This window comes from Rattus norvegicus, chromosome 14 (genome assembly GCF_036323735.1).
Source record: "Rattus norvegicus strain BN/NHsdMcwi chromosome 14, GRCr8, whole genome shotgun sequence".
In the NCBI taxonomy this organism is placed as follows: domain Eukaryota; kingdom Metazoa; phylum Chordata; class Mammalia; order Rodentia; family Muridae; genus Rattus; species Rattus norvegicus.
Window position 1 is genome coordinate 6,005,162 of NC_086032.1, and position 18,709 is coordinate 6,023,870.

Genomic DNA, 18,709 nt, shown 5'->3' on the forward strand with positions numbered 1-18,709 from the left:
CTCTCCTGTGATCATTTCTTCCATGTATGTAAGTGCACCAGGTACATGCAGTGCCCATGGAAGCCAGAAGAGGACAGCAAATCCCCTGGAACTAGAGCTGTGAGTCACCATAAGGGATCTGAGAAACAGCTGAACCATCTTTCCGACCCCCACACCCGCCCCCTTAATGATTTCAGATGTACTTAGAATTCACATAAGAGCTGGAAAAGTGCTTGCCACATGACCCTGATAATCGGATTTCAATCTCCAGAACCTATGTAAAGGTGGAAGGAAAACCAGCTGCACAGAGTTGTCCTCCACATGCACACAGCAATATACATACAATTTTTTAAAATGAAATCAAATTACTATAGCTTGTAAGATCTTGCATACTCTGGCCTTGGCTTAGTTTTAAAACTTCATTTTACGACACTCTCCTCCTTGATTGCTATGTCAACCATGTTCTCTTATCACATGTTCTCTTATCAATTACATCCAGTAATTGCTGCCATAATCAGTTCTGCTCGTGTCTAAACTTACAACACACCAAACTCACCTGGATACCATCTCTATCTGCCATAGGGATTTTCTGATGCCAGGGTTGTAAGATACACCCTACAAGGACCCAGTATGATTATACTAGAGACCTTCTGCCCTTCTGGAAAGTACGAAGTGACATAGTATGAATGACTCATCAGAATCACAAGTCTCAACCTCCTACATCATCATGCGTGATCAGCACAACTCTGCAGTCCTTGGCTTTGGCTTTCCCTGTTTCACAGCTCCTGCTTTCATCGCCCTAGAACCATTCAAACCTAGAATCACCTCAAAAGACCCCCACAAGTGTCTTGGGGTCTGCTTTTCTGACATCTGAGCTGTGACCTTGATATGAGAATTGCCTGACAATGAGCTGTCCGGGGTAGGATTCTGACTCAGCCGTGTAGACTTCGTGGCAGATGATTAAATGGAGAAATGATAACGGAGAGAGTGCAGTAGTAAAATCCCTACCAAACCCCACTTCTGTGGGTGGCATTGGCTCTCCAATGATCGGAGAAGTCATTAGGCTAAGGAGTAAAGTTGACTGGCTTAGAAATGGTTCAGCCAATCAACAACCCCAAAATATACCAAATTTTTGAGGTTTTTATCACCATTTAAACACCTTATATACTCAACATGTAGTACATTGAACTAAAGTGCAGGCCTAATGTTTAGTTCTAAAGGTAGTTGAAGTTCAAAAATGAATGCACTTTTCCTAAGTGTCAAAGTGGGTCCGAGTAAAAAAAAGGGCAAGATCTCAAGGGCTGGGATGGGTATGTTTAGGGTAGAAGAAAAGAACCTAGAACTTCCAGGACAGGTCAAGTCCAACAAAATGAATTACTAATTCCAAAAGAGAACTAGCAAGATGCAGAATTGGCTACTGAGAAATGGAGGTTTTTAAGAAGAGAGGCACAGCAGGCTTGTACAGAGTCTGATAGGACAGGGACAGAATGCCCAAGTCTTGAAGAGCCTTTCTTTACAGGCTGAGATAGAGGCCTGCTTGAAGAGGGCGTGGCCATGGTTTACTGAATGACAGACCAATCATCTTTGTCCACTCACTGAAATGTCTCAAGATTACCCACCTGTGTCTTATGGAGACTATACATCTAAGTTGCCAGAAAAATCTGTTCAGAGAGTGACTTCTTCCCCAGAGTTAACAGTAAATGTCACTAGCTTCTGGCTGCTGGCTGCTGTACACTGCAGAAAACAGGTAGCCTCACACACCTGCACAGAGAAGTCAGGATCAGGAATTCTTTTTTCTTTCTCTTTTCTTTTTCTGGTTGGTTGGTTGGGCTTTCATTGTTGGTGTTGTTCCTCTCATAACTTAACCGTGAGCGTAGCTAGCAGAGGAAAAAAAAAAAAGATGTAAAGGAATCAGGAGATTTTATGAATCAGGTAGAGAAGGGTGGCTTTGGAATGAAAAAGCGATAAGTCAGGAGGAGGCATAAAAACAAGGAACGGAATCCAGAAAGGAAATGTAAGGGTGGGCAGGTGGCTTGTTGCACAAGCTTCAAACAGGAGTTCAAGTCCTCAACTCCTGCATAAAGCAGGCCACCTATAATCACCGTGCTTATGGAGCAGAGACAGGCAGACTGGTTATCTAACTAGCTGAATAGGGAAGCTCAGGTACACTGAGAGAACCTACCTTAGTAAATAGAGAGGGATCAGTCAAGGAAGACACTATTGGCCTCTACACACACACACACACACACGTATGCATGCACACATATCACACAAGCATACATACCACGCACATCACATCACCCGAGTAGGCAAAAATAAAAGTAGAAGCAAAATGTAGATAGGGAGATAGATATGATAGATAGGGAGATGCTATTGACCTGGCAGCATCCCCTTGTGACTCTAGGTTCTACAAACCCTTGGAGTTGTCTTCAGAATATTGCTGGAAGGCCTCTGTTAAACTTTGCCATGAGAGCCTGCAGAAATGATATTAAAATGTTAGCCTTGTCTTAGCATTTGGAAAATTTGTCAGAATGCTTGGGGACATGGGGACATTAGAGTGAGTTTGTATTTGAGATGAAAGAGTCCACTGTGTCCTCTAAGAAGGTCCAGAGGATCTAAGACTCTTCCTGTGAAGCAAAAAGTTAGGAAGACCCTAGTGTCTTCTACAGCTTGATAGCCAAGATCCTGCTGAGATGCTGCAATGGAATTGTGCTTTCTTCTGCTAGAGGAGCAAAAAAGACTTAAAATGGCCAGCACCACAGAGGCAAGGTGAGCATAAATGCCACAAAGGACAACAAGCCTAAAGGAGAATGATTACCAACCCACAGAGAACCTTGACCATGACACTAAAGATTCCTAAGACATGTGTGGGTATAACTTGAATTAAAGAGAGAAGGAGAGGCAGAGAGAAGGGAAGGAGAGACTTGCCATCAGTAGTCATAGTAGATAATCATGATCTTTTGCCCAGTTTGTCACTATGAACTTTGATCCAGAGTCACTGATCAAAGGAGAGTACTAAACTGACAGCACAGAAATACAGATAACACATTCCTCCAGCCCTTTTTCAAACCTGTTTATGACTATTCAACAGAGCAACTGTATACAAGGCAAAGGTAACAGCCAGACTTTACTAGGGCTCTTTGATGCAATATTTGCTCTGATACTCATATCAGGAAAAGTGAATTGCTATAATGACCTCTCTGCTAGAAATTCACCCACACTAGGTGATACATGGAATCTTGGCTACATTCAAGGCACAGTGGATCTTTTGGCTCTTTGAGCCCATCCTATAGATATTTCCTTGATCACCAATAGAAATTGGGGATAGGAATACTTCCACACCCAAGCTCGGAAGGGCCACTGGGGAGAGGAGGGCCAAGTGAGTCAAAGGTATTCTTACAGTGCTGCCAAGAGCAGCACCACTATCAAGGGATTCTGTAGCATAGGGAAGTCTTCTTCATCAAACTCTCATTGTATCCGGTCCCACTTGCCAGATCAGAGGCATATTGTGGGTGCTAGTAGACAGACTCACAGAGAATTAATCAGACAGCTGCCTCAATCTTAGGAGCTCTTCCACTGTGATACCAGTCTTACTACAGCTGCGGCACTCTGTATAATTGCTGACCTGGTTCACATTTTCCCTCCAATCTTAATCATTTTAAAGAGTAGCAAGTGGTTTCCTTTCAAAGGAAACAGGGCAGGGACACATTCTCTGTGACCCTTTCAACTCTTCCACCAGTAGAGCTCACAGGGACCTTACATCAAGTGACATTCTGCAGAGCACGCTTCTGGATCATTATGGTGATAGCATCAGAGTGCATGGGCTCAGTGGTATAGCAAACAGCTTGTGATCTGGATGCATTAATGAGACATTAAACCCCACTGGAATCCAAACATCTGTGACATCTATGAAGTGTATAGATGCCCAACAATCCGAGGTGTCCCTTGAAGGTAAGATGCATGTTGATGCTATTTCTGTCGTGTCCTACTGAGAATAGGTGACATCATGGCCTCTTTGGGTTTTGAATATCATACATAGAGAGACAATGATTGGGAAAATGGCTTTGGCACATTTATTATCTCAAAATAATTTTACTTTTGAATAAAACCCAGAGGAACACAGTGTTCTAAATTAATCCAGCCTGTGCTGAAGGATGTGGTTTTGCCCCAGAACTTATCTATGAAGGGGATAAGAGACAGAATGGTGGGACTGGAGAGATGGTTCAGTGGTTAAAAGCACTGACTGCTTTTCCAGAGGTCCTGAGTTCAAATCCCAGCAACCACATGGTGGCTCACAACCATCTGTAATGAGATCTGATACCCTCTTCTGGTGTGTCTGAAGACAGCTACAGTGTACTTATATACATTACATAAATAACGTAATTGTTTTTTTTTTTCAAAAAAGTGGCATCTTCCAGTGAAGAGTAAGAGTAGGAGGCCCTAGGGGTTGGGGATTTAACTCAGTGGTAGAGCGCTTGCCTAGCAAGCGCAAGACCCTGGGTTCCGTCCCCAGCTCCGAAAAAAGAAAAAAAAAATAGTAGGAGGCCCTGAGGCTCTGCAGCACAACTATGAATTTTATAGCCTGGACTCACTATTTGGAAACCCCACTCCAGGCCTATTACATAGCCCTAGTGGATTACCAGTCCCCAACCATGGGAACTCAAGTGACCGTGGTCCATGAAGTTCCAAAAATAACATTTATTACCCAATGAAGGAGTCTACAAATGTTCTTCCAAATTCTGTAAAATCAGTAAATATTTCCTCCCCCAGTGCTTTTTGCTCAATGTTTTATCATAGCAGCAGAAAGGCAAACTAGGACCCAACCCTCTCTCCCATACAACAGTTGTGTGTGTACCTTCAGTCCTGCCTCTAAGAGTCACATTTTTCTATTATAAAAAAAAAAAATCTTTCTTTTTCCCTAAACAATCTTTTACCAGTTCTCAGGCCCTCAAATGCCAGATACTGGAACATAAAGTGTTTCCTCTCTGACAACTGAACCCTTGGGCTCTGAAGGAAGACTGTCTCTCCTTGCTGTTTAAAACCCAACTCTATCAGGAAGAGGGAACAACTGCAGAAGGCTGGAAGAGATGAGAGATGCCTATTGGGGGTGGGGGGTGAAGCCAGATCACCTCTCCATGGCAACAAAGGAAGAGACAGTTCTTATGACTCAGGTGTGGTGATGGAATGGGAATGCTTCATGTGATCGGTCCTACTTTCATCATAGGCCATGATGTCATAAGATGAAAGGAGGGTGGGAAAAGTAGCATAGACAGTTTAAAGACTGACAGCAGTTCCTCCAGAAGCCTGGGGATCTCCCATCAGCAGTGATTGAGGGGTTTGTTTGCAGAGGGTTCAGCTTGCTGCAGGCATGGCATATGACAGAATGGCAGGAACCTCAAAACACGTTAGAACAACCAACCTGGGCAGACTCAGGAGATCAGAGAGGAAGAAGTCAGGAGTCAGAAAAGTGGAAGCGAGTCTTCATTAGAGAAAGACAGACAAGCAAGAGAATTTAGTACGTTCAGTCAAGTGGATAAGGTAGAGGGCTTGGGGTGCTGAGCATGGAGGACTCCAAGCTGAACTAGAGATCAGTACAGTAGTTGGGAGACTCAAGGTCATGAATAAAAGCATGGATAATAAAACCAGATAAGAGGAAGGGGAGGAAGGCTCTAATTTTTTTCTTATTTACACTTTCCAGCATAGATTGGCCTCTAATGCATAATACTATGTAATGTTTTCATTAGTTTTCACCCAGAGAGTGAGCTTCCTTCTCCCCCAATGTATCAAAGAACAGTGAACTCCCAAGAGTTATTACAGGTTATCACTGGTAGATAGCTAACACCAGTAAGTCAACTTCTTACTTAACAGTGATGATAATAAGGGGATCAAGGGTTCTCACAGTTTCCTAAAGCCCTCAGGGAAATCAAGCAGATAAGTCTTTAGGGGCTTAGAAGGCTACAAAAAAAAACAAAGATGATCTTTGAAAATGTAAGGACTAGTGAACCTCAGGTAGCTCAGTGCTGAGATGACAATAGGAGCAGGAAAGAGGAAGTGTATGAAGCACAGTGACTAATGCTATGTATAGTTAATAAAGGACACCATCCCACACTACGCTGGGAAGGTAGACATCTAGATCTAAAAGCCCTTGGTCCCCTTATTATCTTGTTAAGTAAGAAGTTGACTTACTAAGAAGCATAGATGCTCATCCCTTCCAATGTTCTTAGTTAAGAATGGTTTCATTTTGGCTAGATGGTGGTCTTAGTAGTGGAGTGCTTCCCTAACGTGCTCAGGTTCATAGTTTGACCCAGTACTGAAAATAATAAAGATAAGAATAAAAATGTATACTTCGGACACCAGGAGTTGTGACATTCTCAAATAAGACATCTAGATCTAAATCCACATCACACTTGATCTTTATCTAATCCAGTGCTGGCCTCACTACTTTAGAATCGGTCAGGAGTTTACTTTTCTCAATGAATGTCCTTCTGAAGTATTCCCATACTTAGGAACTGACTATCATAGCTTTCTGAAATTACTCTGTGGCTGAGTTAGTCTTCAAAATGATTGACATGTAAAGTTATGTGACCATCCTTTCTCAGATTTCATCTTTAGAACATAGAACACCGTGTCAGGACTCATAGTCCAGGTTAATGACAGTGTTCTGCATTTTAAAAGAACCTGGGGAATGACAACTTGACTCTTCTTTAAGAGCTACCACAACTTATCCATTGCCTAGCTGTCAAGATGTACAGTCACCCTTCAAAGCGCTCACCACATTCAGTGTGAGGACCAGAATTCAATCCCCAAAATTAACATAAAAAGCTGGTGGTGCATGTTTGAATCTCAGTGCTGAGGAAGCAGGGACAGGAGGCTTCCTGGGCCCAGTCCCAGAGACTATGTCAAAAACCAAGATGGACAACACTTCTCAGGAACATTTGAGGTTAGTTGACCTCTGGCCTTCACCTGAGTGCACACATATTTGTATCCTTGCACATATGCATGTACCAGTGCACACATGAGCATACACACATGTATACACACACACTCAAACACATTGAATACAATCCCGTAATTACGCTGTAAAATTAAAACAGCTGAAGAGGAGTGAAAAGGTGTGCTCTGTAGCCTCCTTCTCTGCGGTTGTCACCACACCAAGAGCTAAGGTGTGATCAGGTGTGAAGACAAAGACTGGGGAGTTTTCCTCAGATTTGCCAGAGTATGATTCTCAAAGAGTTTCCCAGAGTGGAAATGCACTGTATATAGATTATAGGGAAAACTGCTCATACCACGAACAGCTGAGACCCTACAATGCTCAGGGAAGCAGACTACTACTCTCCTGAAAGGGAAACTATACAGCCAGGCTGTACCTCAGCTAGATCCTCACCCTAAAATGATTACTGAACTATCAAGTGGCTGTTGTACTAGGTACAAGTCCTGGGGTAACTCACACAGAGCCAGCTGGAAGGAGGCTGTTGGTTACATGAGCACAGTTTGTCTTGAAACAAGCCCTACTCTGAGCATTGTGTAAATGTCTCATTTATTCATGACAATTAAGATAATACTATAATTATCCTCCTTTCATTTACGAGGAAGCAAAAACAAAATAGTAATAAAACTTGCCTTGGGCCACAGATAGTAGTTAGTTGAACAAAGATTGAACCTACAGCTATCTAGCCCCAGAAACTATTCTCAGTAACACCGTAACAGGTGTATATGTAAGTTCTATCTTAGACCCCCACCTCTCTTTATAAAAACTAAGATACAGGTTGCAGTAGAACTTACCAATCAATACCCTGGGGTACTTGCTACAAGGATTCTATCAGCATATTTGATTTTTAAATATCAGTATAACCTTATAAAATAATTTGGCAATAAAACTGATTCTCCAACTTAGTAGAGGTTGGTGCACAAATTTTAAAATGCTAGGTTGAAATATTAGTATAGTTTCATTGGCTGGAGTTTCTTTAGTTAGCTTTGTTATAGCTAAAACAAGTAATTTTTTAAAAATTCTTTATGAATATTTTGCCTGCCTGTTTGTCTGTGCACCGTGTGCACAGTGTCTGTAGGGGCCAGATGATGTCAGATCTCCTGGAACTGAGATCTCACAAACAAAAAATGTTCAGTGTTTTTATCCTTCCTACAGCCCCTCCAAAAGGACAATTGTTGATTCTCTCTATAGGAGAGCTGGGAAAATCCCAAGGGGAAGCAAAGGGCAGTGCCCCTGCAGCATGGCCCGCAGGACCTCTCGGAGGAGGCTGGTGTTTGCTCCTGTGTGCGGTTTCTACAGCCATCCCTAGCCCTAGGGTATGATAAGAAATTCCTGCCCTGTATTTTCCCCTCTGTCCCTCTGCTCCTATTCCAATGGTCAGTTTGCTTTGTTTTAGGCAGGGCAGTTCTCCAAGACTGAAGCAATCCCTGAGCCTCTCTGGACCTCAAACTCAGTGCGTGAGTGCTTCCAAGCCACCAAGGGTGGCTCACCAAAAGGTGTCAATAGTTAGCGTCTGAGGCGCTGCCCTGACTTATGGAGGAGGAGGAACTGGAAGTCTGGAAAATGTGCCTTGATAATGTTAGCATTTATCCACCTCTTTGGGGAGCCTGAGATTGCCGGCTGGGCTCTGGGTGGGCTCCTTACAAGAAAGCCTTAGGACTAATGGTGAGTGAAGCTGAGAAACCAGACCCTCTTGTCCTAACTTAATTAAACCTCCTAGGATGAATTCGGGGAGTGAGGGAGTTGGTTAAGAGCATTTGCTGCTCTGACAGAGAACCTCCAGCTCTGTCCCCAGCACCCACATGGTGGTTCACAGTCACCTCGGAACTCTGGTTCCAGGGTTACACCCTCTTCTGACTTTAGCGGGTGTCAGGCATGCATGTGGTGCTCATACATCCACGTAAGCAAAATGCTTATACACATCAAATCATAAAATGGCTTAAAAAAAAGACAACACTCAATGGCTGTCTCTGTGACGTATAGTATTTGAAATATTCCTAATCTTACCTCATTTACTCCTCAGGGGATTGTAGTTTCTATCCTCTCGAAATTTAAAAGGCACTTAAAATTTATCATTATTCTAAATGTTTTATTAATGCCTTTTAATCTTCCTGAAGCCCTATAAGGTAGCTGTTAATACCCTCATTTTTAAGAGTGAAGAAACGAGACACAATGCTTTGTCAAATTCAAATTCATCCACCAAGAAAGTGACACAATGTCCTTTAGTTGTATTTTATTTATTTGGATATTTCTGCTTTTGTTTTGCTTGTTCGTTTGTTTGTTTGGAGACAAATTCTCTCTACATAGCCCTGGCTGTCTTAGAACTCACTATATAGACCAGGCTGGCTTCAAACTCACAGAGATGCTCCTGCCTCTGCCTCCCAAGTGTTGGGCTTAAAGAGGCAGGCCACTGTGCCCTGCTAACAAGGTCTATTACATATCGCGCTCACATATACAGGTGAGCATTGAACTTTGGATCCACCTTCACCTCCACCTCCAGATAGATATTGGGATCATATGTGAGTGCCACTGTGTCCTGCGAAAGCCCAAATCCTAACCCATGATAAGGAGATTGACTCAACACCAGGCTGCTTCAGATCTAAAGTCCAGTGGGTCTACACAGTTCATCACTTCAGGGTGGCACACCTTTCCTCTGCTGTGCTCTGTCCCAGGCAGCCAACCCTCTAAACGCAGCCCCGATGAGGACAGCCACTTTTGATTCACGAGAATGTAAACGTGGCTTGTTGACTTTCAGTTTTCAAAATGAACTGGTGGAGGAAACAAAAGCAATGGCATCAAGACAGGAAGTAAATCTGACCAGTCCTACCGGTGGGGAAGTAAGCCTACCCATGGCAGAAACTGGGAATTAGAACCTCCAGGTTCTCCAGCACTCCCTTTCCCCACTCTTGAATTTTCCAGCTCAGAGGCCTGACTGCCCTTCCCCCAGAGGCTCCTCTCTATATAATCCAGACATTTTGGTCTCTCTCTTCTTTTCCTCTTCTCTCTTTGGGCACCCCCCCCCCTTTTCCTCCCTCCCTCCCCCCCTACCCTTTTCTCATGGTGACTTCCCTGGCCTTGGTCCCCAGTAAGCTTGCCTTTACTATAATTTAATCTGGTTTAAATTGGCTCCTTTCACCAGCTGCAGAGAAATAATCTATTGTACTCCAGGGGAGGACTGGGACGTTTACTTTCTCCTCCAACATCTGTAGCCTATAGTTGTTAGAACAAGAAGGAAACATTAGAAGTTTGCTCCCTAAAGTTACAAGTAACACCTAACGGAAGTAGCAAAGAGAGAAATAATTATATTGGAATAACAGGTGACAGTAAGATGACAAGCAAGCAAGCCACATCCCCAGTGTCACAGGAGAAAAGTCAACAGCTAACATTTACTGTTCATAAACTGAGAACTAGCTGTTGGGAACCTTTATTAAGCGTGAAAGAGTCACCCACTCAACAGACAGGCTGTTAGCTTGTTCCTGCCGCTAAATGAGACACTGCCTCAAAACAACTTGGGGAAGAGAGTGTTCCAGACCAGCCAGAGCTACAAGAGAGATACTCTGTCTCAAAAAGTGGGGGGGGGGGGGGGGGGGGCGGGGGGAGTGGCGGGGGAGATGATGTAGAGATAGGTTCACAGTAACTTCAGTTCTAGGAAACCCAGAATCCTCATCTGCCTTCCACGTTCACCACGAGCAAAAGTGGTGGGCTTACCTGCGGGCAAACCGCCCACCATCCTTGAATATATGTTTTGCTTCTTATTTCCAGATTCTCTGAGGCCAAGTAGGAACGGGTTGCCTGACTACACGGCTCCTCCCTGGAGAAATGGGTTTACTCCCTTTCCTAAAACTTGATGCTGCCTAGGGAGGATACAATCTCCTCTGCCCTCCAGAAATCGTGATCAATTCAAATTAAATCGCGATGTAGAGTCATTTCTAAACCAGGAACAGAATGACTTGCTTTTCCCCCTTGTGCTGTTTTGTCTGAAGTGTTGTTTGTTTTGTTGTTAATTTTTGGCTAGCGTGCAAAGAAATGGGCTTGTGACTTTTACACACAAACGTGCCATGATTTGTTCTAACCCGCCCCTCCCCCATAGCCGTCCTCCCATCCCCCTCTTGCTACTCTTCCTTTCCCCAAGAATCCCCTTCCTTGCTTCCTGGTCGTTTGAGGAGTGGCTCCACATTTTTGCAACCCTTATGCAGAAACAGGCGACTGTCCACCACATCCTGAGAGCTGCTAGCACGGCCATTCGCTCTTTACTGCGCGGGCATAACGACCTCTCCCGAGGTCTGCGGCAGGGAGGGAGGAGATTTCTCCAAGCGCGCAGTAACTAGCCTTCCTAGGAGGAAGTCCGTGAACTCTATCAGGGTCGCACCGCCCAAGGGCTTGCCTCTGAACTTCGTCCCTCCCAGATTGCCAAGCCAGCGAGCCTTTGCTCTGACTGCAATCCGAGCCAATGGCAAAAACCCTTCTGAAGCCCGGCCCCGCGGAAGGAATGGTTTTTGAGTTGTTTGTTTCTCTTTAATAGGGGAACTCTGCCTTGCCCACGCTTTTACTTTGTGCTTGACGGACTCGAGAGGCAGTTTAGGACCCGGAACAAGAACGCCGGGCTACAGAAAGGATGAAGTACCTTCTTGACCTGATCCTGCTGCTGCCTCTGCTTATTGTCTTCTGCATTGAGTCTTTCATCAAGCGTTTGATTCCCAAGAAGAAAAAATCCGTCGCTGGAGAGATCGTTCTGATCACCGGAGCTGGTCATGGGATTGGAAGACTGACCGCCTACGAATTTGCCAAACTAAACACCAAACTGGTTCTGTGGGATATCAATAAGGTAACCGCGCTTCGTCCTTTCCTTTGTGGTCCACGCTTGGGAAACAACCACCCTTCACAGTTCTCTGTAGAGTCCATAGAGCGTTTAGTACTATTGACATTTTTCAGATTGATATCTGTTAAGACCACATGATGAGCGGACGATGAGAATCTTGGTTGCCTCCCTTCTCTACAATAGCACTGTAATTCCATCCTGAAGATGGCCAGTGACCTCCTCCTACTGACCCTCATGAACCTTTGGAAAACGCAGCAGTTTTAGGTGCTATCCCAGGAGTTAGAGGTATGCAGCTGTCAGGTCTCATTTGCAGCTACCGAGATGGGTACAGAATGACACCCTACAGGAATCACCGTTGCACTGTCACATTGCCTACAAGAGTCATTTAAGTCCGCTTGTAGAAAAAATAATTAAAAGTGAAATCACTTCAGTGTGGTCTCCTGTACCTGCAGGTCGAGGTGCAAGGCAAGTCAGAAGGACCCAGCAGTGACATGTTGATCTGGCTTTTGGTGGATGACAAAGGGAGGCACCTGTTGGCTTAGCCTGCCCCTCACTGCACTCACTGTGTGCATCCACTCTGTAAACAAGGGGTCAGGGTTCATGAGGTTAAATAGGAGCTAACTCTAGAGTGGTCGAGGCAGCAAGTAACCAGTGTTCCACCGTATCCACAGCCTAGACGTGAAGACCTGGTGCAAGCAAGAGATGGGGGTCCCTCGGTTTGGTGGAGAAAACAGATAATTAGGTATTTATACAATAAACGAAAGGTGCAACCTGGCCAGCATAGGTCAGCTGGCCAAGGCTCAGCAAATCATATAGTCAGGCACAAAATGGGCTCCACTTCTTACCAGAGAAACTCTAGGCTTCCCAGGCCTTTAGGTTTCAGAAGGCCAGAGAGATGGTAGGTTAATTCGTGAAGTAATTAGCCAGGAGTCTAGCAGTTGGCATGAAACTAGTCTGAAATTCTATTCTTTAACAAGAGTGATTCGGGTTGATGGTTTCTGATCCACACAATTTTCTCTAATGTGTGTTAAGCCAGCGAACATTTGGTGACCATTACTGTCTTCTGGACAGTGCTAGAATACAGAAGTACAGATACCAGTGATGCAAACAGCCTTCGTGAGCTAAAGACCATCAGCAGGCAACCTGTACAATAGAACACACGATCGGGTGACATCGCAAAAAGAAGCATGAAAGGAGCAGGGGACCGTGGGATGGGAAAGGCAGACGGCAGGTTGTCTAAGTGGCCAGGGGAGGCGGACGAGTTTGGAGTCAAGAGAGGCTGGGGTTTTAGAACAGTGGTACAGCGCTACCCCAGCATGGCAAGGCACCAACACAAACACAGGGACAGCAAACTCAAAGCCTGGATCAGACTGAAGAGAAGTCTAAGATCTGGATCAAGGTCTGAGCTGAGAATGTAGGTAGATGCCACTCATCCCTCATGGCTGTTCGTTGTGGATAACCCACTTGATTTCAAACACATATCGTGAAGAGAGGGATGCAGAATATTATATTAGAAATGTTGAAGTAGTAAGACTTTGGTGGGGAGACTGGGTTAGATAAAGGGGTGGAGTGAACAGCAGTTCTCTGAGTCAAGTGCACAGACTCAGAGAAACTGCCATCGGACAGCAGTTGTCAGCCTAGATAGAGTAATGGTTCTGCCTGAACTTCCTTACCTGTTTTATCTGTTTCTGTTAATTCACTCTGATTTGTGGGCTGCATATAATGTTTTAATTCAGGCTCTCCTTGCCTTCTAACATATTTAGGCTAATTGTAACATTACAAATGTCTGTGTTGAATACAACCAAAACATGGAGTCCTGTGGGAACAGTGCAGAGATAAGCAGAAGGCCACAGGAGCCCTGAGGGAGGACACTGAGGGAGGAGCACTGGGGAGGGGCCTTGGGGGAAGAGTAGTAGGAGAGGGGCCGGGGAGACAGCTTGGGTGATAATGTGCATGAGGGCCCAAGTTTGGAACCACAGTGTCCACTTAGAGAGCCAAGGGCAAGGGGACCAGGGCCTGTAAGGACTGTCACTGAGTGGGGAGCCTGGAAGATCTGTGGACCTTGTGGCCAAGCCAGCCTAGGAGGGAGAATTCCAGGCTCAGTGAGAAACCGTTTCAATCAATCAATTAATCAATCAATCAAATGGAAAGTGGTTGTAAAAGAAATTGTTGACCTTCAGTTTCTATGTGCATGTACACCACTCACACAAGTGTGTACACATGAACATGAATACATACATAGACCACACACATCGATGCAACACATGTAATGCATGTGCTCACAGGGACAGGGGCACATGCATGTGCACATGTGCACACACATACAAAGGACCTGGTCTTTGTTTGTCAGCAGAATTGTGTTCTGCCATTGATTGGGAAATGACACTTCTAGTCCCCTTTACTATCCTAATATTATAACTAATCACTGTGACTTGATTGATCTGATGCCAATACTATGCTTGTCAGAGCACTGTCCCATTCTGGCTTTTGGCTGTGCTGTATTTTGCTACAAATATTTGGGGGAAATGTCTTTAATTGAATGCACCAGAGAAACAAACTGTTCCACTAGTCAAAAAGAATATTCTGCCAGGTTAAACTTTATTTTTGTAATATGCTACAAGGAAAATTAAAAAGAGGAATGTGACCCTCATTACCCTTTTGGAGACCCAAGGCCAGGAGCCCCTGTTCAGGGTACTTTGGTTTTGACTCCTGGAGAAGTATTGGGAGCCGATTTCTACTGAGGAGGGATCCTCTGGCCACCAAGTAGAGGGGACTGGAGAGGAAACATGGAAGGAGAGGGAAAGGAAAACGGTTAAGACACTGACAGCCATGGTCATGCAAGGGAGTGTGGACGCCTGGTTAGCTTGGTTTAAATAATCCACCTTGCGTTTTAATAGTATGTCTTCCTACTTGGTCCCCAGCTTTCGGTATGCACCCCCATCATTTACATTCTCCTTCTGGTCTCCTCGTGGTCTTTTCTAGAATGGCATCGAGGAAACAGCGGCGAAGTGCAGGAAGCTAGGTGCCCAGGTCCATCCCTTTGTGGTGGACTGCAGCCAGCGGGAAGAGATTTACAGCGCTGTGAGAAAGGTAAGATTCCACGTGTACTTAGGAGTGTGTCAGGAGGGGAGCTAGGAAGTGTGGTGGAGATGGTCGTATTTGTCCATTACACGGTCACTGAAAAACACTGTGGCTCGTGTTTCTCAAGGCTTTGTGTCTGGTAAGTGACAGACCTGGAAGTAAGAGCCTCAGACTCCAGTGTGCTCTGCAGCCTCCCAGGGAGCTTACGGACTGAATGGGATGGAGAACTGGCTCTGTAGGTAAGATAGAGGCTCAATGGTTAAGCATGCCTGCTGCACAAGCATGACAATGTGTGTAAGACAGCCACATACATGAGCCTGTGGGTGCTGGCTGCCAGCCTGGCTTGGAGCTCAGGGATAGACTATCAAGGGAATAAGGTAAAGGACAGGAGAACAGGACCCCTTCATCCTCCTCTAGCCTCTATGTGTGTGTATATAGGCACATGCACCTACATGTATACTACACACACATCACATACACTATACACAATGCACACATCACATATACTGTATACAACACACACAACACACACCTATATACAACGCACACATCACATATACACATATACTACACATATATCATATACACTATACACAACACACACATCACATATACTGTATACAACATATACATCACATACACTATATACAACACACACACACCACACATGCTATACACAACATACACACACACATTTGGGGGAACACTATGTAGCAAACTTTAGCAAGTACGAGACCTGGGCATCAAACTGGAGAAAAAAACCACCAGGGCGTGCCTGTGTAGAATATGCACACGCGTCAGCCTCCCCTCCAGCGGTTTTCTTTCAGCAGGAGTAGAGCAGAGTCCAGGAATCATAACAGAGTCTAAACTGTTAGCACTCCCTGTGCGACTCCCTCCCTCTGCCGTGGTCTGATACTGTTGTACGCCCTTGACTGTCTCCAGCCACTTCCCAGCACTGACAGTGTCTTCTGAAGCCCAGTCAAGGATATGGGTGTGAAACTTACAGTGTTCGGGTCTTGTTTGACTCGAAGGTTGATCTAGTCCCACAAGGCATGGCTGTCCTCTACCTACACTTGAAATGCTGTCTGTACGAAATGTGCTCTCATTTGAGCCAGTGGAGGAGGGCCATCAGAGTAACAGGCACATTTCCTTAAAGTCTGCTTTCCAGACCTCTCCTTCAGCCAAGTGCACACAAAGACCCTGATTCAACCCAACTGAGAGCCGCTCTGTTCAGACCCAGATATGATTCAACTTTTTCCTCCTATTTTTAAATAGTTTGGTTATTTTGGATTTTTTTTAATTTAAAATTTTTTGACATTGTAATACGATTGCATCATTTCTCCCTTCTCTTTTCTCCCTCCAGAAACCTCCCATACACTCCTCCTTGGTCTCTTTCAGTTCACGTTTAGGCAGTTGGTTGTTGAGACTCTATGGACGTGGCTTCTAAGATTAGGAGGCACAGGCTCACAGCAAACTCGCAGACCCTCTGGCTCTCACAGTCTGTCTGCAGCGTTCCCTGAGTCTTAGAGTCCAGACAGTTTATACAATGTGTCTGTTGGGTCTTGGCTTTGCAATTCTGCATTCTGATTGGTTGTGGTTTTCTACAGAGGTCTGGTCTGTTGCAAAGTTTCCTTAATGAGGGGTAAGGCCCACAGCTATCTGTGGGATAAGGACAAATATTTAGAGCTTCCCTAGGGATTATGCTAGTGTAGTAAAGTGTGTGGGTTCCCCTCCAAGATCCATGGCTTTACCACCCCTGGGTATTTAGCTAGGTTTCCAGTAGGAAACATGATTCCTCTTGTTGAACAAGTCTTTAGTCCAATTAGAGAGGTGTTGGTTACTGTCACAGTTAGAGTTACGACTGCTGTGAAGAAACACCATGACCAAAAACAACTTGGGGAGGAAAGGGTTTATTTCACTCCCAGTTCCACATAACAGTTCCTCATCAAAAGCAGTGAGGACAGGAACTCACAAGGGGCAGGAACCTGGAGGCAGGAGCTGATGCAGAGGCCATGGAGGGTGCTGCTCACTGGCTTACACCCCATGGCTGGCTCAGCCTGCTTCTTACAGAGCCCAGAACCACAGTAGGCTGGGCCTCCCCAGTGATCACAAATTAATAAAATGCCTTTCAGCTGGATCTTATAGAGGCATTTTCTCAGTTGAGGCTCTGGCTTGTGTCAGGTTGACATAAAACTAGCTGGCATGGTTACCACCAAGGATGTGTACCTCCGCTATACCTTATAGTTCCCATGCCTTACTGGTCATTGTTATGGGTCACGAGCATCACAGCCGGGTAGGACTGTAGGTCGCCTCCCTCCTTTGGAAGCTTGCTTGGTGCCATCTGGTAGCATAGAAGCTAGGCTTCAGGACAGGACACTCAGGTCAGTTCCTGTTCAGGTGTGTCTAGGGCCTGTGTCTGAAATGCATGGTATCTTCAGCAATGAGGGCTTACCTATTAGGTCTCTTCACAGTAGAACCATGACTAAAACGAGTCGTCTTCTTGATTCTTTGCTTTTTTTTTTTTTTTTTTTTGAGTTCTTTATATATTTTGCCCATGAATCCTCTGTCAGACTTGTACCTGGCAAAGGTTCTCCCATTCTGGGGGCTTCTTCACTGATTATTTCTTTAACTGTGCAGAAGTTTTTTAGTTTTCTGAAGCCCCATTTGCCAAGCGTTGGCCTTAGTTCTTGGGCAAATGGAATCCGATTCAGAAAGTCTGGGTGCCGCCTGTGGATTTTGTCTACTGGTTTCAGGGTTTCAGGTTTAGGTTTTCGATCCATGTGGAGTTAGTTTCATGCAGCTAAAATAGATACGCGTCATTCTTCTGCATGTTGACACCCAGTTTTCCCAGCATGTTCAAGATGCTTTCTTCTTTCCAGTATATGCTTTTTGCCTCTTTGCCAAACATAAAGTGCCTGCGGGGACATGTATTCATGTTTGGGTCTTTGATTTTGTCCCATTTCTTCTTGTCTGCGTATTGTATATAGCTCTGCAATGTATCATACGATCTGGAATGATAATTCTTTCTAGCATGGTTCGGAATTGTTTTTGCTAACAGGGGTCTTTCGTGGTTCCATATGAGTTTAGGATTTTTTTTTTCTTTCTCTGAAGAAAGAGATGGGGGCTTTGATTGGGATTGCACTGAATCTGTAACTAGCCTTTGCTAAAACAATCATTTTCCATTGTTAATTCTCCCAATCCCTGAGCGTGGGCTGTCTGTCCATTTTCTACTGTCTTTTTCAAGCTCTCTCTTCAGAGGCTTGAAGTTTTCGTTTTTGTGGTCCTTCACCTCCTCAGTTGAGTTTACTCCTGGATATTTTACTTTCTTTGAGGCTATTGTGAATGGGAATTCACATGTCCATAATCTCTTATGTATGTTTGTTCTTGGTGTATAGGAAAGCTATTAATTTGTACAACTTGATTCTGTGTCCTGCTGTGTTGCTGAGTTCATTTATCATTTCTAGTTTTCTGGCAGAGTTTTGGGGATCTGTAATATACAGTACCATGCCATCTGCAGTAAGAATGGTTCCATTTCCCCCTACTTGTATCCCTTTAGTTTCCCTCTCTTGCCTTATTGCTGTGGCTAGTACTTCAAGCACAGTATTGAAAAGGAGTGGGGAGAGTAGACATCCCTGTCTCATTCCTGACTTCAGTGGGATTGCTTCAACCTTTTCTCCATGTATGATAGTGTTGTCTGTGGGCCTCTCATGTAAAGCTCTTACTATGTTGAGGTATGATCCCTCCAGCCCTGCATTCTCCAGGACTTTTATTATGAAGGTATATTGGATCTTGTGAAAGGCTTGTGTTTGCATCTGTTGAGATGATCCTATAGTTCTTGTTGG

General features: G+C 44.6%; 1 protein-coding gene across 5 annotated transcripts in view; it reads left to right on the forward strand.

Moving 5' to 3' along the window:
- Positions 1 to 18,709, forward strand: part of Hsd17b11 (hydroxysteroid (17-beta) dehydrogenase 11) — a 49,924-nt gene that overhangs the window by 7,269 nt on the left and 23,946 nt on the right. For 4 of the 5 annotated variants that reach the window (XM_006250629.5, XM_063272893.1, XM_063272894.1 and 1 more), the window contains exons 2-3: positions 11,490 to 11,792; positions 14,769 to 14,876. In XM_006250629.5, the coding sequence (XP_006250691.1) occupies positions 11,583 to 11,792; positions 14,769 to 14,876 (318 nt within the window). In that variant the 5' untranslated portion in view covers positions 11,490 to 11,582. Of the gene's footprint in view, positions 1 to 11,489; positions 11,793 to 14,768; positions 14,877 to 18,709 lie in introns of those variants that run through there. The other variant, NM_001004209.1, reaches the window with a different exon arrangement.